This window comes from Cyprinodon tularosa, unplaced genomic scaffold (genome assembly GCF_016077235.1).
Source record: "Cyprinodon tularosa strain WSP-4 unplaced genomic scaffold, ASM1607723v1 ctg566, whole genome shotgun sequence".
Classification (NCBI taxonomy): Eukaryota; Metazoa; Chordata; class Actinopteri; order Cyprinodontiformes; family Cyprinodontidae; genus Cyprinodon; species Cyprinodon tularosa.
The window spans coordinates 154,728-172,494 of NW_024039303.1; the positions used below are offsets into that span (position 1 = coordinate 154,728).

The window sequence follows — 17,767 nt, forward strand, 5'->3', positions numbered from 1 at the left end:
CTTAAAATATTTGGGTACGTATTGAAAAAGACTAAACTACAAAACAAAACTAAAACATTTGAGACGTTCTTGAGCAATAGCCACAATAGTTTTGTTGATGCACAAGAAGTCTCATACCCCAAAAAATAAAAGTTACCAAAAAACTAAAAGTTTAAAGCAAAAATGTAGAAATTAAAGTTGATCAGTTAATATGTGGTCTTACCCTGATGGCTAAAGAAAAAGATGGAGAAACAAAAATAAAAAAAAGGATCACTGTTACTGACCTGGTCATTAATCTACTTATCTGAGCCTGAGGCTTACACAGTACAGCGCATCCTCACGCAGACAAACAGAATCACTTGTCTCCCCTACGTCTCAGAAAGCTCACATGTTAACATGTCGGACAGTTCAGAATCACAAGCTTGACTTACCATGCCCCTATTAGCCTTTGTTTTTCATCTCTCTGTGACATCAGGGAGAAGATGGAGCAGAAGGATATCGAGGTGGGGTTACAAGGTATAGTCCACAGTGTCGCTGCTGCGAGAGCGTGTTCGACTGTGCCGCCTGTGTGTGTACGTGTGTGTGTGTGTTTGCAGACACTCTGATATTCCTGCAAAATGCGAAGCTTTTTTTCCCTTTCCTTTTTTTCAGGGTAGCTTTTGTCCCGTTTACTTAACAACCAATCTCATTAGCTGCTGGGCTACATTAGGCTGAATTATTTTCTGTGTAAATACAACACTTGGTGATCCTCAAGGTAAAACCTCTGAAGGTCTTTTTACTGACATAAATCTGAGATTTATATCAGAAATATGAAGAGGTTCAATTCACCAGAATCAGTAAATACATTCTAAAGTTATTATTGCTGATTTTAGTTGAGTGATTAGATCATTAATAATCTATAAATGTATATATATTAGTATATTCACATTGGTAAATATAAAGTCTTAAATTGCTAATGCTAAAATAACATAGAGAACTGGAGTTTGCTCGACTTACCTCCCAGAATTTTGTAAATAAATCCCATTAAACTAAGCACAAGTGTGTATATAGTTTGTGCAATAATTTATTTATTTATTTTTTTTATTTGTTAATTATTACCTTTTGGTGCGGAGAAGCTGGGAAATGTAGCCACTGAAAGTAGTTGAAGTCATGACAGCTGTCTATAATGTGAGCTGTGCATAAGGGACACATCTATTGGCCAACTTGACCCTTGTTAGAAAACAAAACAAATACAAAAAGAGAATACTGCAGCCTGGGACTGCCGAGCCGGGTCACTGGAGATTTTCCAGACAAACGCCACACAGAGGAGGGGAGGGGAGGAAGAATAAAAAGGACAGGCTCAGAATCTCATTTTAACAGACCGCACACAATCTGGGCTCCCACAGAACTATCTCTGCCTGACCGCTTTCTATTTATCCCTTATCAGTGTTTACCAACCGCTAGTTTTCTTTCATTCACACTGTGAGGCAGTTCTCTTACTATCAGTCAACAGCTGACACCGTGGAACAGCCTCAAAGGCAAGAGGAAGGGATCAAAACTAAACCAAAGCTGTTTAAACAATACAACAGAGGAAATAAATTCATAAATCCTAATTCTTCCCAACCCACGAGGGTATAAGCAGATCCTTTATAGTTAGGCCAACAAGCAAAATCACAGCCAATGAGTTACATTAAAATCAAGGTAAATTTTGAAATATATTAAGTTAAAAAAAAAAATCCAGATAAAAAATCCAGTGTATTATTAAATGAAAGGCTCTCACAGCTGTGCCCTGTCAAGTAAATGTATATATTAAGTGAAAGGATTTTTCTCTTTTAAGATGTTTTCCAAAAATCATTTGTAATATGATTACCCACTTACATATTTAGATCACAAATAAAAAGGCTGAGAAGATTTATATTAACACAAAATAAGCATTAAGACATTTTTTTAATCTTATGTGAATAATGTAACACTTAAAGTATCTTGTAGGAATGAAACATTTCATTCAATTTAATAGGACTTTAAGATGTGTTATTCAGATCTCAATACACACAATTATTTTGCATAATTCTTTCTTTGTAGCTGTTATTTGTAAATGTGTACAAAATAGCAGTTATTATAAATTCCACCAGTTTTAAATAAAATCACAACTATGTTAGATAAAGACTATTAGGTATTATTTCCGCTGTTGCATGCCAGTTTTTGGAAACACAAACATTACTGTTCAACAGAACTGCTTTTGCTAAATTTAAGCAATTAATTACATTTATCAGATCACCAGCTGTTCAACAGCAGATGGATCATTTCTGAAAACCTTAGTTGAATCAAATCCACATGATTCATTTTTCAGGATTAACTTGCTAAAGTTTGAGAAAGAGTTGAAAGCAGGTAACAGGATGTGCAATAAACCCTAACCCTTTTTATTTGCTAAATTCAGTCAGCTTTCACTAAAGGCTAAAAGACTAATGACATAAATCCTCAGTTTTTTCTTTTACATCATATTGTATCAGGAATATATATATATATATATATATATATATATATATATATATATATATATATATATATATATATATATATATATATATATATATATATATATATATATATATATATATATATATATATATATATATATATATATATATATATATATACAATGTTAAAATTTGTAACAAAGTCCCAGTGTGTTGTCTAAAAAAACTGGAGGGGTAAGTAAGTTTCTAAGTCTTTTTCCTTTTATAGTAAGTACCATGGACAGTTCCTGAACGGCAAACACTGGTTACATTAACGTGTTGTGTAGCAACTACCATCCCTGTGCTTTGAAGAGGAAGGGATGAGAGAGGAATAATGTATCTTACTTATCACTGCTGTAACACACAGACCCGGCACAGCCTTTTGCTGCTTTTATAATTAGACCAAAGCGTAGAAGTGTAACTTTGAAAGCACTTTCTTTCTTTCTGGCTGAACCTTTGCAGGATACTTTTGGATTTGAGGGTTGTTATTTTGAGTTTTTTTTTTTTTTAAGGAAGTTGTGAAGGTGAGTTTGTGTTTGAAAAAGGCTCAGATATATTTTACAGATTTAATATTAATTATCCAGAGCCAAAGGTGTGTGCTTTTAAAAGGTTATGTACAATTGACAACCGTTGCTGAATGTCAAAGTCATCAACCAACTTATTTGCACTTATTAAAGCTTTTTCTTTCTTATTTTTGTTTTTACTTCAAAGCCACTTTTTTTTTTGAAACAATATTTAACTTAAAAACCTATTCATAGGAGGAAGATTAGAGGGCTGCCAGTTACTAGTAAATCATGAACTTTCCTAGCCAGTATCCAGCCTCCTGAATCAATAGTTGCTCTGGAGACTGCTGAGTGCTTCAACCCCTCACAATTTGTTTAAAGCTAAGTGTTGCCCACGTCTGACACCAAAAGTTTAACCTCTGGACTAAATCACCAACAATGGAAGTTGAGCATTCTGTGAGGCTTCAGTTCAGATGAACACTCTTTTGATTATGAAGGACATACCCGATTTGTAATTTATTGTTCTATCAAAAATGTGGATAGTTTTTCAAACTTGCAACACAAATCATTTGAAAGCCAGACGAACAGGCAATAAAACACTCGCCTGACTGCTCAAACATGTTATTGGAACAGAAAGTAAATGTTTAAGTGCATTAGGCTCAGTGGTCTTGTATGTACAGCTGTCACTGTCAAAGCCACAGGCAACCTGACAACGCTTTGTCTCCGAACACAATACGAACATGTGTTCTTCTAAGACAAGCTTATTCTCCGCACAAACGCGCTGGATCTAATCTGGGGAGACAGTATCCGATGCTATCTGGATGATCAAAAATAGGTCATGCCTCTCAAAAAGCAGTTTGAGCCATTTAATCTCCTCTCAAACTGTCTGAAACCTGAACAGAAGCTGCTTTCGCTTTCCAGCAAAGATTTTCTGAATGCCGGTTTGAAGCAGTGTTTACAATCAGAGCAGGATTTCTTAAATGCCCCCCTTACACGGTACAAAACAATTACCAGATCGCTTCTTCTTTTTTTCATTCTTTTCTTTCTTTTTTTTTAATTCACAAAGCATGGGTTCAACAGTAAAATCTAACCGGGATTCTGTATAAGTTTACAACACTTCTATAATTCAGCTCCAGCGTTTAAACCGAAATCTATACCAGCATGAGCTAAAAGCCTTGTCATTTTACACCCGCGATACGGCGGATCAGTGATAATAAACGCTGACCAAACTGACAGTATAATAAATGAAAAGAAGTTTTGACACCAACCTATTGCTGTGATCCAAAAAGTTTGATTTTCTCCCAGTCTCTTGATAGCTGAGCTGGTGCTGCGGCTTTGAAAGGTAGTCCCCAGGAATATGACATACTGTGCCTTTGACAGCCTCGAGATAAGCACCTGCGTTCGGGTCTCTTTTTACGTCACACCTCCCCATTCACAGCCCTTCAACATGATGCACATTTGCACATCAACAGCCACCAAACCCCCCCTCCTCCTCCTCCTCCTCCCGTCCCTCCTCGCTCTACTCCCACATCCGCAAAAAAAAAAAAAAAAGACCCAACACACAAACAGGCGCACAAGGAGGCAGATGCGCGCACTAGGCTGCGCTCATGCGCGCGGACGCATGAGCTACCTGAGGTTCAAACTTCCATCTAGGCTTGTAAGAGCTGATTTTTTTTCTCTTCCTCTAACTCTACTAGCTTTTTTATTTGTTTGTTTTTTGCTTATAAAGAATAACTTTCACTTGCCTTGCGTTAAGATGGGGGCATATGCCCTCCCATGCTCCTCATACATCACTCATCATGCAAATGAGAGGGAATGTCACTTCTCAGCAGCAGATGGCCAGGGACGATAACAATGGCTCAACAGACCAGTTTCAGTGTCTATGACTTTATTGCTACGACAACAACAAAAATAGATGGATGACTTGAAATTTGGATTTCAGTGGTATGAAAGAATTCCCTGATTTTATTTTTCTGCAGTTACTGCTTTACTTTTGTTCAACCCCAGCGTGAATAATTGATGTTTTATAAAATTATGAAGACCTGGAAATTATTTTAAAATTGTTCTTTTAAAACTCAAGTGTGGTTTAATTACATTGTATTCTGTTGTTCCAGTTCATTATGTTTACTGACCAGTGGTTTTCTTCACAGATTGTGATGCCTGATGAAAACCTAAGAACTCAAAGGCCAGATATTATTTTTTTTTATCCATATGTAAACCATGTCCTTTTTTAGTTAAAAAATGAACACACAAAAAAAAACATATATTTTCTTTTTAATCACATCCAATTGATATTCAAATTTGGTTCTAGATATGTTTCTTTTTTAAGCACCCTCTATCTGAATGATCAGGCCACATTTTAGTTGTTTTATTTACATTTACATCTTATCACATATAAAAAGCGATGGTGAGGGCTTACTAAAATGTAATAAATGAGATCATACAAGAATTGCAGATGTTCCAACTGTTGCTGTATTTATTAAGGCAGGGCAACACCTTTGTTTAGATTTTGAGGTTTCAGATGCTTAACTTTACGCTCCAGGCAGAAGAAACCAAACAGTCATGTCTACAAGCAACTACAGGCTACTAAAGCAAGACTCCTTCAAAATAAAAGTATTTTCAAAGATTATAGTAAATTCTGCAGATAGAGCTAGTTATATATTTTGGTTCAGACAGCAAAACTATACATTTGACACAAACGTGTGTTGATATATACACGGCAAAAAAATCTAATCTAAATAAGTGCATTTTTTTCTTTAATTGAGGAGGTAAAAGTGAGACACTTTGCCAATGAAACAAGATCGTTTACATTTAATATGAGAAAAACCAATTGCATTGTCTTATATCAAGTGCCCATTATCTAACTATCTTATTTTAAGAGTAAAAATACTTCTTCCATTGGCAAATCATCTTCTTTACCTACTCCAAATAAGGGTAAGTAAACTTAATTTAAGACATTTTTACCTATTTTAAGATAGTTTTGCAGTGTACTATCCATATTCATGTCCTTCTTTGCAAATGCAGATGACTTCGAGATAATAGAGTATTTAAAATGAAGTCTGACTGTGAACTTATGATTACAGCAAGAACAGCCATGAAAAAATTTGAAATTTAAAAAAAAATTGTAATCTGAGGTCTATATTAATAAATGCGGTGTAAACCAAAGTGATGTCCTGCTGATCCTTTTTTTGGAGTCATATGTCCTGGTTTCCTGACAGTATAGATTATCACTGAAACAAAGACCACTACTTTTATTTGTCAGCTGTCAGGGCAAGTACAAAACATCCACCTGGAGGGTGGAAAAAAGCAACCACTATACTTGAAAGCTTACCAACCTAGATACATCGGGTTTGAATAAATAGTTTGGATTTTGTTTCTTATTAATAGATGTTATGTATACATCTTGACAACATTTTTAAAGCACTGGAATCCAATAGAGCTATGAGAATTTTTAACCAAATAGTTTTTCTTGTTGGTATCCAATATGGAACTATTTTAAAAGTAAAAAAAAATATCATAGCCCCACCTCTAACATCATTCTAGAACATCAGCTGATTCTGCTTAACAAGAACAACCATAAGCACTCTTTCTTCTTCTTTGTGCTTCAGAAACAATGGTATATCACCATATACAGGTCTGACATAGATGTAACATTTTAGGCTAGACAGGGTTAGGGTAAAAAAAAAAAATCTATGCACAAAAAAGAGTAGTTTATAGATGGCTTTTATATATTCTTTCAAATATATTTATAACATCTTTACTGATGTTTCAACATGTTTGTTGTAGCACAATACCAGGTCCTTCTCCTGTTATGTTGCTCATTTTGCCCTAGAATAACTTTAACTGTGGAGGTGCATTTTAGATTATTGCATGTCAATACTCATTTCTGTTTCAACAACAAACCTTCTTTCTGCTTGTCCTACCACTTTAATTTTCAAGGTTTTATTAAAAAAAAAATGAGTGATTATTTTTATTTGTATGTTGAAAAAAACTATGAGGAGGGCAGAAAGATTTGCCCTAGTGGCCTGTATCCTCTTAAACCCAACACTAATGACTTGAAATAACTTGGCTGTAACTCTTAAACCAATTTATGGCATCCATAGACGTGGATATACTAAGTAGGGCATGCAGTAAGTATAAATCTTTTCTATAAATCTTTTACCATCTAAGTTCCAGTGAAAGGCAAGAGTTCTTTGGTGTCTTCAAAACCCCATCTGCCCTACGGTAATGCAAGTAATTAGGTGTAATTCCTTCCTGTAGGCCACGTTAACTCCCCCTGACTTAGTTCATGCATTTGATAGGCCTGAACAGGGAAGACCAAAAAGAAAACACATAAAACACACATGCATCTTTCCTTTTTTTTCTTTTTTTGTAACATCTCATAACCTCAAAGTGATGTCACTGTGCGTCCTGCTGACTCTTGTTCATACAAACCCCCATGGCACTGAGTAAACAGTGGAAGCGTTTAGCAAACAGGGCCAGATTACAATGACAAAGGCAACCACACTTCTGGGTGGAGCCTGGGGATGGTGGTGGTTGGGGATGTGAGGAGCACAAGAGGGGTGGCTCAGACTTTTAAATCAGGGATTGCCCCCCCTCCCAAGATCCTCAGCTGATGGTAAGGGGCCACACATACATTCATTTCTATTGGGAATGTCCCCCCTCTTGTCACCAGCCTTGTCCTCAGGGGACTGACCTGAGAACACAATATGTAATAATAATGAGTTTTCAGTTCTTTTTTCCTGTGATTTGTGCACTTAGTTATGCAAGGCCGGGGACTTGAGGACAGAGAATATCATTACTTAAGGTTTGGCAGTTGATCATCACCTTGTTTAATGCCTCATTTGAAAGTCTAATATCTAACTCTCTTCGAGAGCCAATCCATGCTACGCCGTGAAAGAGACATACAAAGAAGAATAGACATGCTCCAGTTTACCCTCTTTCCCACCGTTTAAGTCTTGTAACTGTACAAACACATCAAAGTGAGGACTAATCTATCAGAGAATCTTATCAAATAACATGTTCTTTGTTTGCGAATGAAGACAATCTCCAAAGCAGCTTGTTCAAGGGATGATTATTTCATGTTCCGAGCTGTGTGAGCCAAAAGAAAATCAACTTGTGTTAAGCAATCCTGACACGTTGCAATAGAATAACATATTGAGGGCTACACAACAACACCATTACAAAATGTTGCATTTTCTTTTAGCCCCAACATCTGTTCAAATCTAAAAAGAGAGAGAGAGAGGGAGCGAAAACTCATTCAGAGGCGACGGACAACATAAACTAGTGTTTTGTCGAGCTATTTCATCCGCTGAAAATGTGGGCATAACTGGAGAGAGCTGATGGAGAAATGAAAGAGGAGTGGGTTGGACAAAATTACATGTCAAACAAGGGTTCACATTTAAAAAGTCCTGCTCATATTTGTAGAAAGTGTTTGATTGCATTTAGAAAGGTATTACAATGGGTCACATCTGTGTCTAAAAGCTTTTTGCATTCTGCTGCAAATTATGTAAGCAGAGCAAAGTGTCACGACACCCTGTTGTTTTTGAGCACTATACCTCCCTCCTGTGAAACCTACACAAATATGTTTAACTCGATTCTTCTAATGCACGACAGGATCAAAGTGTCAGCAGCGTAACTTCAGCAAACCCTCTCACTCAAAACACGCCGCCCGGTAATTTTCGACAAAGCAAACATGACTAATTTCACATGGCAGCCCGTGCAACCAAATAACAATGCACATCCACCCTGCCATTCAGCGAGGCAGATGTGTACAAATCTCTATCAAACTATGGTTAATTTTTGCTGTGATGTTTCAAGCTTTGGTCTGAAATGACAGATTCTTCTTGGTGGTGCTGAACCCTCATTGTACCCACTTGATGTCTGTTTGTTCATCTCATCTCACAAAGTCATGTAAAAGGGTCTGAATTACATTTAAAAGAATATCTATTTGCATATGCAAATATGACTCGTCCAACATAAGCACACGTCGATGTGGATATGGCTCCAGGATGTAGTACTACATTGATGTTACTTGTCAGCAGATAGGGAGTTTTCTTTTAAAAAACACAGAACATTTTTCACGGGGAACATTATCTGTCAGGGTGTTTCTTTTTAAAAACAGAAGTGATCAGATCAGTTCACAGTAATTTCTTTTGGAAAGAAAAATGCACATGAGCATAACTTACAGCATGTTTATTCAATGTTATTAGAAGCTGCTTTGATTCAGTTGGGGGGAAATTTAGAGAGTTTTCTTTTTCTACTCCTCGGTTTAAACCTGACCATCAAAACCTGATAAAATAGTATTGGTCAGTAAATATTTAACTCATCATTTAATGATGGACTCTTTGATGATGGACGCTTTTACAACCAACCCACAGCCACAGCCCCTGAAAACTAAAGCTTTCAACCATTCAAGAATAGATTCCAGTTCAAGTTGTTTGCTGATTTGCACCTCGGCTTCATATCCATGGTTTGCCATGCCTTGCCTAATTTAATTTTTTACCTTTAAACCCATTTTCACTTATCCGTTTACTTAAATGACTATATCTGATCTGTTTTTCATTGTAGTTAAGAATTTCTTTTAATTACCGGTATTAAATTTCTAAAACTTTTTTAAATCTCATGAATAATTTTTTTTTACTGTATTATATATACTAATACTTCAGATCGCATCTTTTTAACACTTATTGTTTTTTTTTTTTGTGACGCTCATAGATAAGCTTTAATTTGAATACCAGTTTTACTGCATCACACTGTTTAAACAAAAGTTGGAAATCTACATTCACAGTTTTATTGCTTTTTACTCAGGGAAACTACAAAACAACATATTGATTTTTACAGTAATAAGAGTAAGAGTGTAATGATGACCTAATGCTATTTTTATTTGAATTCTGCAGTTAAAAGTCCTTGTTTTACTGAAGAGATATATCAGTAAATATTATATATTTAATATAATATTTTCTTGTTTTGCTCTTTAAGGAATAACACATGTTAAACAAGATGTCAAACAAGGTGTCATTTGGTAAATTTGTCAGGCTATCTGCTCAGAAAGCCATCCTATAATCAGCTGGATAACAGTCGCTCTTCTTATTGCTCTCCAAGTGTAGCTTTAAAGCAGCTTTGGGAAGAATAATGGATTTAGTGTCCAAATCATAACTGGATGCATTTTCAAGCGGCAGACTTTGTCTTCTTTGTAGGTGCAGGTTAAGGTGCAGCAGCCTTCATCCAGCACACAGAAATAGGTTGAGGAGGGGCATTTTTGGTAGTATGATTCTAAACAGCCAAAGAATACTCCAATCATTCCTATACTTCATTTGACACCTCATTCATATAATTAACAGTAAAATAATATAGTCACAATAGTATAACCGGAACTATCCGTGGTCTTAGTTTATCTTGATCACAACAACAGGTGAACTGCTACTCCTCATCAAACAAAATAACTCTAGGTAACTTTTTGCAGGTTGATATATTTATTGGAAATATTTAACCATATTTTCCTAGAAAATTATATTAATTAATAAATGAAAGATATCTCTGAGTTGTAAGTTCTCAAGGTGGTTATGACAAATGACTTCATTGATTACAATGTGATTAATGATCCCTTGGCAGACAGCTCTGTTCTAAACCAAAACTACAAAGGTTTTCAATGGTTCAGGGGCAAAAGACCTGCAGCCATTATGAGCACAGCTACATGTTAGCTGCTTCTTTGTTTTCTTTACTTCAAGCTTATAGGTGAAACCATTTCATTGCAAAACAATAAGCCACAGATAATTTTGGATGAAATTCAAGTGCCCACATGCTCTTAAATCTGACCCTGAGTGCATACGCTACATAAGTTAAAACTTAATTTATGACTCTTTATCCAGATAAAAGCCAATATATTAACGCATATTTAGGTCTAAGGTATTTGACTTTTTGAGGTCAGTTAAAAGGCCAGATTTCTTTGTATCTGTCTTCATTCTTTTCCACTTTGATGTGAGCCTAAATGTCCAAATCTCCAAAAGAGAAGGATTTTGATTTAAAAACTTTTGAGAATGCTATATACTGAAAGCAAAGAAGAGAATCTGTCCTTCTAAATCTTCTTATTAAATACAGACCTTATAAACTTAGATTGGATTAAAAAGCCAGCCAGGTTTCTAACTGCAGGTCTTGATTGTTAGTATCCAAGCCGCAGAGGGTCACAGCTGGTTTCCAGCAATTACTATGTCCAACTGAGAGCATCTGATTGGTTACATTAAACAAATCAATGCTTCACTGGTCATTCAGTGTCTTCCCTTTTATGAGCAAGGGGCTGACTTTGTTGTGTCATTGAGAAGTGAGTTACAGATTGGGGTGTCTCTGGGGGTTCTCAGCGCCCCCCCCCCCCCCTCCACACACACACACACACACACACACACACACACTGACAGCCCTTCCCCATTCATGCTAAGAATACAGCAGACACGCCTATAAAAGAGGAGATAGGAGCTTGGGTGCTTGGCCAAAAATGAGCATCGAAACAATGGTAACAGGTGTGTATAATGTGTGCTTTGATAATGACCTTGGTGGCCATAATAGTATGTCTAGACACAACTAAACATAAGCATTTTTGTCTGGAGTCCATAAAGCCAAAATATCAAATATTGGAGTGGATTATTAGTTCTTAAAAAAAAAAAGAAAGATTTGTTTTAGCTTAATGTCTTCAAGAAAATATGATTTTCTATGACACTACAAGCATGAGGGGCATCAAAAAAGTTAAGCCTATCGTACAAAATATTTGTATAACAAGCTCAAATTATATCAAGTATTTGGAGATATGCTCTTCAATTAATACAAAAAAACACGATTAACATGGATGGCTTGCCATTTCTGATTGTGCCAGATACAGGAAGCTTTGTGACATAAACCAAAATGCAAATGCCCTTTGAACAAAACAAAGAAATTGATTATGAAGTAAGTTTCTTCAGTACAAGTAGCCGCCTTTGAGTGATTAATGGGGGCGGGTCATTGATTTGCTTTTGTTTAGGATCTTGGTTAACTTTCTAGATACACAATTATAATTTGTTTGCAAACAATAAATCTAATTTCGCTTGAAGGCGTTAAACTTCCGTATGGGCTCTTCTGTGTTGTTTTACATTTGAAATTGGTTGTTATCAAAAAGCACGGCGTGCTGTCTGCTGTTTCTGTTTGTATTTGTTACCTTTCTGATTAGATATTGTTTTTCTCAGTGTATTGGAAGGTGGGGCCCCTTTTAAGAATCAGTGTACTTGTTTGCTGAGATCCTGCTTGACTTGTCTGTGATAAGAGTTAATTTCCCGGTTATACATCATCTTTCATGATGAAAAATACTGTCTTCGTTTTGTCTGTAACATTCCAAAAAGTGTTTATAGAGTGAATTTAGAGTGATCTTTATACAAGTAAAGGGTGAGGGAACTGTTTTTGGAGCACTTCAGCACAATACACTTTATATTTTTGCTTATTTGCAAGTCAAATCACAGTGTTACAGCCCAGATTATTGAGAGGATTTTTTTTTTCTTCAGCTTTAAAACTTTGAAAACTTGCACAGATCCAGACATTTATACTTCCCGATTTCTCGCATCATCTCTCCAAGATAGTTATAATACGATTTCTGTTTTTTGCGCTGTTGAGAAACAAACTGGATTATGAGCAGATCACTACATAAACAGCTTTCTAAAAGGAGGCAGCTATTTTAAAAAAGGCTGAAGAAATGCAAAGAGGGATTTAAATTTTAATTTGAATTTATTCCAGCAAGTGAAAGGTTCTTTTGAGAGGGGATTTCAGCAAAGATGATGGTATTTAAAAGTGATAAACAAGCATCTAAACCTCCAGTGGAAAAACAGTAATTTTGTCTCTTCTTTCTAGTTTGTGTCTGTGTGTGTGTGTGTGTGTGTGTGTGGGGGGGGGGGGGGGGGGGGGGGGGGGGGGGTTGGGCTCGCTTTGGTCACATCCAAAAAAAAACAAGAATAAGTAAAAGTCGTAATTAAAATGTACATAAGTGATATTCATGGAGATTTTTCAACTGATTTCTCTCCTAAATTGTGCAATTTGCATTTAGTCTTGACACACCTTGTGGCTCTGAATCAATAGCTTATATGTCCTCAGGTGAAAATTCCTCCTCTCTCTGTACTTGGCATTGCATGTTTTATACTATATTTGATGCTTAAAAAAATATTTCACACTTTTCACATGCAATTTGAATCACGACATGACAGAGAAAGACAAAAGTTCAAAATTAAATGCCTTACAAATCAGAATTTGTGTTAATTACGGGTTGTTTGGTTTTTGTTTCAGGGAGTACATCTGAAAAAAAAAAAAAAAAAAAAAAAAACAGAAATTTTTTTTTAGGGGGGAGAGTGATTCACTTTGGGCAGCGACACATCACATTTGTGTGACAAAGAGCGATTAACCAAGCCTGTCAACTGTTATATTTGTAATATGTGGATTATAATGCTGTGACTGGATTTCAAGAGTGTCTTTTCTCCTGTGGATGACCACTAAACTTAAGCAGAGAAACCTATGCCACACAAGAAAGACAAAGAGTTACATCATTTTTGTAGAACAGTTAATCCGATCATGGACAGTGTGTGTGAATTTGCTATCTTCGGAAAATGCCAGCAAAGGCGCTAAGTAAACCTATTTTACAAGACTCCCTCACAGGGGTACAGTGCCAGTATCGGGATAAAAATTTCACACAGTACCATGGCTCAGTCACATAACCTAAGCAGGCTTAGGAAAATGGAACACAACAAAGTGTTGCACTTTCTTCCCCGCATGTCTTTTATAGCAAACACACACACACAAATATTTGCTCAAATGACTGATGTGGAGTTTAAGCATGAGAGCCAGTGACAACTAATGTCTGAATAGCATGGAGATACTGTTGTTGATACTCAGAGTTGTTTAAAATGGTAGATTATGGAAGTGTGCACCTGGCATTCTGTGGACTAGCCTGGCAACACTCCTCCCTTATAATTATAATGAACACACAGTAATTCAGGATTGAGGCTGAAATACGAATGATGTCCTTTGAGACAGCTTGTTTTAATGGCTATGCAGAAGAGTTCCTAGAAGTGCAGATGGCAGATGCAATGCCTTTGAAGCTGTTTACAGATTATGCACAACAAGGTATGGAAAGACCCCTGGTGTGAGGCCATATTACTTTAGTGTGCTCCTCAATTATACCCTATACTAACTGGTGTAGAGCATGTACAGTACGAAAACAGGAATACTGAAACCACATAAAAAAAAACTTAATTGGTAATTTTGTATGGACATTTTCAACCTTTGCATTGCATATAGCTCCCTGTACTGATTTTGTCCACATAGGGGAGCATTTTCTCTGATTCGCATGCTGTTTTTCACAAATACATGACACCTACTAGGGTTTTATATAATTCTGGCATAATGGAATAAAATGTTACTTTTGCATTAGAGGTGAAATTCTTCAAATGAGTGAAAAAAACATATACAAATGTTGTAAAGAATAAAGCAGTGGCATTGCTGTATTAAAAAGCCCAGAGGTGTTTATTAAAGCTGTTCTCTTTATGTTGTCTTTGTATTCATTAGAAAATCCCCTAAACCAAGACACTAAAAATAAACTTAAAGTCAAACTCACAGCTAAAATATCAGGTCATTGTAAAATGATGAATGTCTTTATGTTTCTAGCAGGTGTAAGCAGTGGTTGAGGACTAAAACAAAAATATAATGAATACCAGTTTAACTCAGTAGAGCATTTGAAATAAAAATGGTTGTTGCGCATTATATTATTGTTTCATGCTATTCGGTTCCATAGAGTTGTATCAGCTGTTATTAACTATTCTAATGGCTCATTTCACTAGCCTGCACTCCCCTGTTTATCACAACTGCCACTCTGCCTGTTAACATGCTAAGCTGCATGTTCAATATAAGCATTGCCTTGCTAATAGTAAAGGTCAGAACTCATAAACTCAAATAGCCCTGAAATTCAAATAGCCATGTGTCCTTATAAGAAACAATAGAGACATGTGATGGTGACAGAGGCTGTCAAAACAGAAGGAGGAGGAATGTCCTGCTGAATAATGGAAAACCAACTTACCCCAAGACTTTTTTAAACAGTATGACAAAATATTAAATGGCTTTTAAAAGCTTCTTAAAAAATGTGTGTTAATCAATGACGTATAGTAGAGGCAACGTTTGGTCTCTGGTCAAGAAAGCCCTTCCGTAAAATCTGATTCACTTGTAAATAATCAAAAAAAATAAAATCTCAGACTAAAGGTTTGGATGTGTGAATGTTACATTTTTCCAGTGTTCATCATTATTTTAGTATATTTCTTACATACTTTTGGCTTAATAATGAGTTATTCTTTCATATTTCCTTATTCCCTGTGAAATCGCTGTGACCTTGTTGTTGACAGGTGCAGCTTTCATTGAATTCTGATCGTGAAAATTGACAGGAGCACAGTAGATGTCTTCCATGCCAAGTGACCCCATAAAACAGATTTATGGAATGAAGTCTGGCTCTTTTTAATTAAACTTTTAACACAAATGATGCTATGATCTTGTTCAAAGGTTAAATGATTGCACCTGTTTGCACTTTTCACATATTAAACCAATGCATTTTTATGCCTTCATGTACACCTTAGTGAGTGTATCTCTCTCTCTCTCTCTGGCCGAGTCCCAAACTCATGTAAAAAAGGAATGCTGAGTCTTTGAATCAGACCACTGCTGCGATACAAGAGCAACAAAAATGCTCGCTCCAAGAAAAACTTTTTGCCGCTTCTAAGTCGCTCAGGAGCCGCATTAGCATGTGAAAGGAATAAACAGGAGCATTCTCAGTTACACACTCCACCTGGCTGCAAACCAGCGTCCTTGTCAGAAGTCCACCCACCGCACTGGCTAACACTGAAAGACCTCCTGGGGACCGCAGTGACCATTCACTCGCTCCCCTCTTTTTCCCATGCACCTGTGACTGTTTTTGTGTTTGCTATTTTTCGCTTTGTCTTTTTCTGGCAACACTGTATCATCGGAGACACACTTTCCATCAAAAGGAATTCTCCTGCCCAACAATGTGGTTTGTTTGTTCATCGGATACGGCAGGCCAAAAAGTCAAAGCAAAAAAAACACAAACAAACCAAAAAAAAAAAAAAAACCACTGCAATAATTAAATGACCACCATACAAAAAAAGTCAGCTAATTCAATAGTGAGGCTGAACTCAAAATAAGAAATAAGATCCTCTTTACCAACTGGTTTCTTGGCGAGTTGGGGGTCTTTACAGGTGAAGCTAGGAAGACTCGCCTCCTTACTCTCCTCGGACGGCTCATCCGGCTTCTCCATGGTCCTGGACCTTAGAGAGCTGCTTTTCCATTTTCCAAAGGACTTCGCCACAATCGCTTTGTCCACTCCTTTCATTGTTTTCTGTAAAACACATTTACAGCATGACTTCCCAGGTTTATCCCTCTTGTGAGCCATCTGCCCCCTTTTTTGGCTCTCGGTAAACCTGGGCTCATCTTTCCCAAACCCAAAGTAAAAGAGAATTAGGGCATTGTGTGCATATGCATTCTCTTAAGCATTCCAGAAAATTTCCTGATTGCCCTGGCATATTTTTGTTAGAGAGCGTTTGGACATTGTTTTCCTCTCCTGACATTTTTCAATTCAGTGATGAGGGACTCGTGCTGATTGAAACAGTATAAAACAATACTTTAGCAAGTACAAAAACACAGTAAACATTGGAAGGAAATAGAAAAAAAACAAATATGTTTTCACATTTAATCCAACTTAAAGGAAATAAAAATAGCACATTATGCCCTAATTGAGTGCTCTACAGTCCACAAATACTATTACAAGGCCGATCAGGATTAGCAGAGGAACATACCTAGTTATCTATTTCTGAGTGCCAAGACTGCTAGCAGTGGGCAACTAAATTTCAAAAGCTGGCAAATCCAGTTGTCTCCTAAATACAGAAAGTACTTAAATCCGCAGCTAACAGAAGAAAAAGACGGATAAAGGGTGCTCTGCATATCACCAAAAAGCTTGTGCACTTTTCAGAATCACTGGCTAGGTTAAACAAATATGCTAAGTAGAGATCAAAACAATCCTTTGATCTGCAGCCTAGTTTCCAGAGGAATGGTTGGCTGTTGTTGTAAATAACTTGTATAAATCTATACACCATTTGCCTTCAGGTAATATGAAAAGTGCCAGGAATTCTCAGGCAAATACCTTGTGGTTAGGAAATAGATCAGATAAAAGCATATGAATATTTAAAAAATCCTGCACTTTGTAATTTTCTGCATTGTAGCTCAGATTTTCTAACCCCGTACCCACCCCACCCACCCCACATACTCATTACATTTACTTTAACAGACCATAAAAACAAGATTGAGTACAACGCGATAACAGACACAAAAAATATACACTTTCCTTCATTTTCTGTTTTGTAGTTTGGAACAGTGCTCCTACCTCCAGCATCCCATTCAGGTCAAACACAGTGTAAAACATTGTGCTCAACTTCATACAAAAGAGGCTTGAAGAACCAGAATGCAGAAGCTATGCAACTTGCTGACTAACTTTGCCCTCTGTTTTGATCGGCTACACAAAGAAAAACGCTGTCCATTCAAAACAGACAGCATAACTCTTTTCAGAGGGGTGGGGTGTGGGGGGGGGGGGGGGGGGGGGGGGGGGGGGGGGGCACCGTGAACAAACGAGGCCATGTCCTGAGCTGCAGTCAGCTTCCCGTCAGGCCTGAACAGTGCACGGTGAGAGCCGCAGGGACTGGGACCGGCTGACACCACATTCAGGCAACAGAAAAA

The 17,767-nt window shown here is 36.8% G+C and overlaps 1 protein-coding gene across 5 annotated transcripts in view; it reads right to left on the reverse strand.

Annotated features, from left to right (window-relative positions):
- Positions 1-17,486, reverse strand: part of st18 (ST18 C2H2C-type zinc finger transcription factor) — a 47,653-nt gene extending 30,167 nt beyond the window's left edge. For 2 of the 5 annotated variants that reach the window (XR_005282540.1, XM_038305815.1), the window contains exons 1-2: positions 17,418-17,471; positions 16,202-16,376 (exon numbers count right to left, since the gene is read on the reverse strand). Coding sequence is in view for 2 of the 5 variants with exons in the window: in XM_038305815.1 (XP_038161743.1) it covers positions 16,202-16,376; positions 17,418-17,471 (229 nt within the window). In the remaining 3 variants the exon portion in view is untranslated. Of the gene's footprint in view, positions 1-410; positions 556-4,245; positions 4,426-16,201; positions 16,377-17,417 lie in introns of those variants that run through there. The other 3 variants (XM_038305816.1, XM_038305817.1, XM_038305818.1) reach the window with 3 other exon arrangements.
- Between the last annotated feature and the right edge of the window lie 281 nt (positions 17,487-17,767).